General features: G+C 42.2%; 1 protein-coding gene across 1 annotated transcript; it reads left to right on the top strand.

The window, feature by feature from the left end:
- Positions 1 to 2,977: 2,977 nt before the first annotated feature.
- On the top strand, positions 2,978 to 4,195 carry LOC114111168 (DNA-binding protein inhibitor ID-4-like). The gene has a single exon (XM_042241851.2). It carries the CDS (start codon positions 3,057 to 3,059, stop codon positions 3,537 to 3,539), a length of 483 nt encoding a protein of 160 aa, XP_042097785.1. The 5' UTR covers positions 2,978 to 3,056; the 3' UTR covers positions 3,540 to 4,195.
- The last annotated feature ends 3,356 nt before the right edge of the window (positions 4,196 to 7,551 follow it).

Genomic DNA, 7,551 nt, shown 5'->3' with positions numbered 1-7,551 from the left:
TTGATGATCCCTATGTCATGGTTATTTCATTTCCTCTCTTGATTTTGTATGTTTGTTTTATATTGGAGTATAGTTGATTAACAATGTTTGGAAGGACTGTAGACCTTAGAATCCACTGCCCATCAAATGTGCCAGAATTTTTTTTCCCTCACGGATACACATTCTTATTGATGGGTGGTTGAGAATCCATCTGATAAATCTTCCCAGTTGGCTACATATCATCTTGGACATGGCCAATTTCTTAGCATGGCGTTCAATTTGTTCACAATGCCCCAACCTATATTCTCAGCCTCTTTTATCATCATTGTTAGACCAGATGATTTGCTGTTTCATAAACATATAGACTATGTTTTTTTTCCAGTAGTCATGTATGGATGTGAGAGTTGGACTATAAAGTAAATTGAGAGCCGAAGAATTGATGCTTTTGAACTGTGGTGTTGGAGAAGACTCTTGAGAGTCCCTTGGACTGCAAGGAGATCCAACCAGTCCATCCTAAAGGAAATCAGTCCTGGGTGTTCATTGGAAGGACTGATGTTGAAGCTGAAACTCCAATACTTTGGCCACCTGATGCGAAGAGCTGACTCATTTTAAAAGACCCTGATGCTGGGAAAGATTGAGGGCAGGAGAAGGAAACGACAGAGGATGAGATGGTTGGATGGCATCACCGACTCAATGGACGTGGGTTTGGGTAGCCTCCAGCAGTTGGTGATGGACAGTGAGGCCTGATGTGCTGCGGTTCATGGGGTTGCAAAGAGTCGGACACGACTGAGTGACTGAACTGAACTGAACTGAACTGAACTGAAACATATTCCTTGCCTCTTTGACTTTATTCAAGCTCTGATTCAAAATCCAATTCATTATCTGTAAAAAACCATCTCTCAATTTCTAGGTTAAATATCAACTCATTTATGATACCTTTGCCAACTCATAATAGAGAACTACTCAGGAGCTTCCTAAAGTTAAAGTTCAGGATCACGTTCCTGGCCCACATAGGATTTTCAAAGTCACTTTTATAAATGAAATGTTTATTCATTTATTTTCCAGGTCCCAGGGCACAAGGTGAAACAGCAACTGTTGGTGGGTATTAGCCCACAGATTCACTTGTTTGGCCAATCCATTATTTTCTTAAGAATCTGAATTTGACTGTCTTCAAACATACATTTCATTCTCCAGGTTGCCACAGGCCTCATCACTCAACAATGGTCTTGCACTGTATGCTTCACATATGTATGCTCTGCAAGTATCCCATTTAATGTTATTTTTTAAGGCTGCCACCAGCCACAGTATTTCTTGGATCTTCAACCTTCAAGTCTAATTTTGGAGTACAATGCAGTTTCCATAATTATAAATGCATGTTCAGAGCCCCCTGTTAAAATGATTTTCACTACTGTTTACAATAGGAAAATAGGGAGTAACAAATTAAGACATAGATTAACCAGTCCTCCTCCAAAGTACCTTCTCTTCTCAAATCTCCTGAAGCTTTATTATTTACTGTCTTACTGGGGAGAGGAGAAGTGCTGTTTAACCTTGTCTACTTCTTCTGATACAAGATCTATTTTAAATGGCATTTTTATTAGAGAAACAACCTACCATCTTCTAGTTTATTCTCTTTATACACAAATAAGAAAACTACATAATAAAGGTAACTGCTAAAATGACTATAAAATTTTTGTTTCTTTTTGAACTAAAACTAAACAAAAGAAACTACATGTCATTCAGTTTGTAAGTACTCAGATTCAGGATTTGTTCCATTAAAACTTTGACCTACAATCCTTTATTTCTATTTTCTTTTTGAGATTCACTCTCGCATTCTGCCAGGGCTTCAGGATTGCAGGGCCAGTGGTAATGATTTAAGAATGCTTTAATTTCCTTCTCTACTGTTCCCCCAAAGATGTAATATGTCACATTAAATAAATTTCACTAACAGAGTAGCATCTTTTTCTGCTCAAAGGAATTTAACCTAGTACAGATGAAGAAGAGAGGTATTTGAATTTCAGCAAATATTTCATGCCACACTTCTTTAAGAGATTATCTCTGTTTTGTTTCTTGTTTTGTATGCTGCTTTTTATTGGTGATTTTCTGCTAGCATTTTTTAAGACGCAAAGATATTTGCTTGCTGAGCTCACTCTAGTCCCCAAGCAGTCAGTGTTTCTCCCACCACCAAATGCAGAAAAATGCTTGTCTTTTGCTAAGCAGAGCTGCATGTAATTAAAATTTGGCAAAGGCAGAGCAGGTGTCACAAGGATCTGCTAAACTTAACACTATTGTGAATTGAAGCTAGTTAAATAAAATTTTTAGCAGGATACTTTATTTTTTTTTATCATACTGCAAGTTGAGGTGACATGGAGATGATACCTTAGGTCACCAAGAGGACTTCCATATGTAAGGAGGCCACAAAGCTCTCTATCCTACGTACACTGAGTTATTCATGCACATGCGTAGTTAATTCTAGAAAAGTGTGAAAGGGCCAGCCTGGCACCCTCTCACTTCCCCATTACCAGTATTTATTGCATCCTCTCTCTTTCTACACATTTCAAGTTCCTATGTTAGATGATGTTTCTATCGATTTAGCTAGGAATTTATTGGAAGCAAATTAAGTCATGATCCCTCTGATGGAATAACTGCTTTAAAAGCTAAAGCCGGGAGCGGAGAGGAGGTGCGGTTGTGAGTCTGAGATAGGAGCTGGGGACACCTCGGGCCTGGGGGAGCGCGGCCGCGGCGGCGGGCTGGCTGTAGTCGGAGGTCCGAAGGGAGTGACTCGGGCGCCCGGTGGGCTGCTTTCTTTCCGGTGCCTTTGATTTTTTTTTTTTTTTCCTTGCCTTTTGGTCCCGGCCGAGTGTCGCCCGCTGTCGCCCAGAGCGATTCTCCGGTCAATTGTGGGGCGCGCGATCGCCTGGAGCTTTCCGGTGCCCCGAGCGCAGAGCAGGAGCGCGGGGCGCGAAGGAGAGGGGAGCGGAGCCGGCCGCCAACAAGGGGAGGGGGCCGGAGCTTGCCTGCCTCGCTCGCTCGCCCAAGCGGGTTCGCTCGCGCAGGGCGCAGGGCGCAGTGCGCGCGCGATGAAGGCGGTGAGCCCGGTGCGCCCCTCGGGCCGCAAGGCGCCGTCGGGCTGCGGCGGCGGCGGCGGCGGCGGCGGCGGCGAGCTGGCGCTGCGCTGCCTGGCCGAGCACGGCCACAGCCTGGGCGGTTCGGCGGCCGCGCGCTGCAAGGCGGCCGAGGCGGCGGCCGACGAGCCGGCTCTGTGCCTGCAGTGCGATATGAACGACTGCTACAGCCGCCTGCGGAGGCTGGTGCCCACCATCCCGCCCAACAAGAAAGTCAGCAAAGTAGAGCTCCTGCAGCACGTTATCGACTACATCCTGGATCTGCAGCTGGCGCTGGAGACGCACCCGGCTCTGCTGAGGCAGCCGCCGCCGCCCGCGCCGCCGCACCTCCCGGCCGGGACCTGCCCGGCCGCGCCGCCGCGGACCCCGCTCACCGCGCTCAACACCGACCCGGCCGGCGCGGTGAACAAGCAGGGCGACAGCATTCTCTGCCGCTGAGCCGCGCGTCCCAGGTGTGCGGCCGCCTGAGCCCGAGCCAGGAGCCCTAGAGAGGGAGGGGGAGAGAGCAGAAGTTAGAGAAAAAGCCAACCGGAGGAAGGAAAAATGTAACAAAAAGATCAGCAAATCTTAGAAACGTTTCATTCGTCATTCCAAGAGACAGGGAAGAAAAATAAAACTTTTCATCTTTGTTAAATTTTTTTTTGCACGTTCATAAACATTCTACATACGTATTCTCTTTTGTCCCATTTATAACCACTGTGAATTGTACATTTTTTGTGTTTTTTGGAGGTGCAGTTAAACTTTTAAGCTTAAGTGTGACAGGACTGATAAATAGAACAATCAAGAGTAAATCCGACTGTTAGAAACCGACTTTGTGACCAAGGAGCTCAATTTTTGTTTTGAAGCTTTACTAATATACCAGAGCATTGTAGATATTTTTCTTTTTTTTTGACATCTATTGTTTAAAATAGATGTTTATACGGAGGCAGGGAACTTTGTGTTCCCTGCAAGAATGTTACATATTGTATAGATAACTGAGTGACATTTCATACCATGTATATATAGAGATGCTCTATAAGTGTGAGAAAGTATATGCTTTAATAGACTACTGTAATTATAAGATATTTTTAATTAAATATTTTTTGTAAATATTATGTGTGTGTTTTTTTTTAATCTGTGGGAATATTTCTTTTGGAAAATTATTTTTCAGCTCAGTTGAAGAGCTCTTGATAATCTTGAATGTCTTTTCTGTTTGGTCTGGCTCTAAATTTGTTTTTGTTTTGCCTGGTGGCCGGTAGACTCGGAAGTAACAGTTATAGCTAGTGATCCTGCATGACTGCATGAGATGTTTAATCACAAAATAAACTTGTTCTGAGTCCAAAAAAAAAATAAATAAATAAAATAAAATAGCTAAAGCCTTCAGTGTGGTAGACTCTAGGGATATCTTAAGGGTGAAAAGTGAAAGTGAAAGTGAACTCCCTTAGTCGTGTCCGACTCTGTGACCCCTTTGCAACCCCATGGACCATAGACTACCAGGCTCCTCCATCCATGGGATTTTCCAAGCAAGAGTACTGGAGTGGATTGCCATTTCCTTCTCCAGGGGAGCTTCCCAACCCAGGGATTGAACCCGGGTCTCCCATATTGCAGGCAGACACTTTACTGTCTGAGCCACCATGGCGCTAGTCTAAAGGTATCTTAAGGGTGGATTATTTATTTGAGGACAGTAACCCCCCCCCTTAAAGCCCATTCCTAGTCTAGTTACTCCTAAGCCCAATTCCTATTTTAATTTTTTTTTTCTTATAAGGCATGTCACAATGTTCCACAGTTCCTGCTTAGAACCTAAGGTAACACCTTCCTTAAAACAAACAAGCAAATAAAACCCTTTTATCTCTGAAACTAAACAGGCTTAACACAGCTAATATACAGAGGGTTTCCAGTAGGCTTCTTCTAGCATAAGAGTTTTTTAATTAAAAATTTGAAATTGATTATACATTCACACATTAAACCATTGACCACTGCTTCAAATCCATTCTAGTCAAATTCTATATATCTCAGCTTTCATAAACTGAAAATGGTTTGTTTGCTTTTTATTCTTGGCAAACAAAACCTTATGTGAAAATCACATAAGTATTATTTTAATTATTCCATATCAAGAAATGGCAAAATCAACAAGTGGGACTATTCAAAAACTTCTGTACAGCAAAAGAAACAACACAATGAAAAGATAATCTACAGAATGGTAAAAAAAAAAATCCATATCTCAGATAAGGAGTTAATATTCAAAAATATAGAATGAACCCAAACAACTTAATAAAAATGCAAGCAATCCAATTAAAATGGTCAGAAGAACAAAATAGTTCTTTTTCCAAAGAGGGACATCAAAATGGCCAAAAGGAACATGAAAAGACGCTAATCATTGAGAAAATGCAAATCAAAACCATAGTGGGATGTCATCTCACACCTGTTAGAATGGCTGTTATGAAGCAGACAAGACAAAAGGTGTTATCGAGGATGTGGTGAAAAGGGAACCCTTATATTTCATTGGTGGGAATGTAAATTGGTCCAATCCTTATGGAAAACAGTATGGAAGTTCTTCAAAAAATTTAAAAAAGTCTCTCTTTTCTTCTCCTCCCTTAGTAACTGAATCAGTGGGTATCACTATACACAAAACCATGTTGAGTCACTAAAAGTTAATTGTGTAGTACCACGTGACTATATACCATGAAAACAGTCATCTCCATCATGGTTTATAATTACAGAAAGAAGTTATCATATTCATATTTTAACTCATTTTTTTCATATTTTCATTCCTAGGGAATGAATTTCATCAAAAAGAAAAGGCATATTTCTATTTAAAAAGTTAAGAAATATCTAGAAAAAATTCAAACAAGTATTCTAATCATGAACAGCATAAAAGGGCAGTGGATGGTTGCATTTCTGGCAGGCAATAATGACTGAACATTTCATTTATTTCTTTTGACTGAGTTCAGTTCAGTCGCTCAGCCGTGACCGACTCTTTGCGACCCCATGAATCACAAAACGCCAGGCCTCCCTGTCCATCACCATCTCCCGGAGTTCACTCAGATTCACGTCCATCGAGTCCATGATGCCATCCAGCCATCTCATCCTCTGTCGTCCCCTACTTTTCCTGCCCCCAATCCCTCCCAGCATCAGAGTCTTTTCCAATGAGTCAACTCTTCGCATGAGATGGCCAAAGTACTGGAGCTTCAGCTTTAGCATCATTCCTTCCAAAGAAATCCCAGGGTTGATCTCCTTCACAATGGACTGGTTGGATCTCCTTGCAGTCCAAGGGACTCTCAAGAGTCTTTTCCAACACCACAGTTCAAAAGCATCAATTCTTTGGCACTGAGCCTTCTTCACAGTCCAACTCTCACATCCATACATGACCACAGGAAAAACCATAGCTTTGACTAGACGGGCCTTAGTCGGCAAAGTAATGTCTCTGCTTTTGAATATGCTGTCTAGGTTGGTCATAACTTTTCTTCCAAGGACTAAGTGTATTTTAATTTAATAGCTGCAGTCACCATCTTCAGTGATTTTGGAGCTCCCCAAAATAAAGTCTGACACTGTTTCCACTGTTTCCCCATCTATTTCCCATGAAGTGATGGGACCGGATGTCATGATTTTTGTTTTCTGAATGCTGAGCTTTAAGCCAACATTTTCGCTCTCCTCTTTAACTTTCATCAAGAGGCTTTTTAGTTCCTCTTCACTTTCTGCCCTAAGGGTGGTGTCATCTACATATCTGAGGTTATTGATATTTCTCCCGGCAATCTTGATTCCAGCTTGTGTTTCTTCCAGTCCAGCCTTTTTCTTGATGTACTCTGCATAGAAGTTAAATAAGCAGGGTGAATATGCAGCCTTGACATACTCCTTTTCCTATTCGGAACCAGTCTGTTGTTCCCTGTCCAGTTCTAGCTGTTGCTTCCTGGCCTGCATACAGATTTCTCAAGAGGCAGGTCAGGTGATCTGGTATTCCCATCTCTTGAAGAATTTTCCACAGTTTATTGTGATCCACACAGTCAAAGGCTTTGGCATAGTCAATCAAGAAGAAATAGATGTTTTTCTGGAACTCTCTTGCTTTTTTCATGATCCAGCGGATGTTGACAATTTGATCTCTGGTTCCTCTGCATTTTCTAAAACCAGCTTGAACATCAGGGAGTTCACGGGTCATGTATTGCTGAAGTCTGGCTTGGAGAATTTTGTGCATTACTTAATAACGTGTGAGATGAGTGCAATTGTGCGGTAGTTTGAGCATTCTTTGGTATTGCCTTTCTTTGGAATTGGAATGAACACTGACCTTTTCCAGTCCTGTGGCCACTGCTGAGTTTTCCAAATTTGCTGGCATACTGAGTACAGCCCTTTCACAGCATCATCTTTCAGGATTTGAATCAGATCAACTGGAATTCCATCACCTCCCCTAGCTTTGTTCGTAGTGATGCTTTCTAAGGCACACTTGACTTCACATTCCAAGATGTCTGGCTCTAGATTA

Source organism: Ovis aries, chromosome X, assembly GCF_016772045.2.
Source record: "Ovis aries strain OAR_USU_Benz2616 breed Rambouillet chromosome X, ARS-UI_Ramb_v3.0, whole genome shotgun sequence".
NCBI lineage: Eukaryota > Metazoa > Chordata > Mammalia > Artiodactyla > Bovidae > Ovis > Ovis aries.
This window is presented reverse-complemented; position numbering and strand designations above follow the sequence as displayed.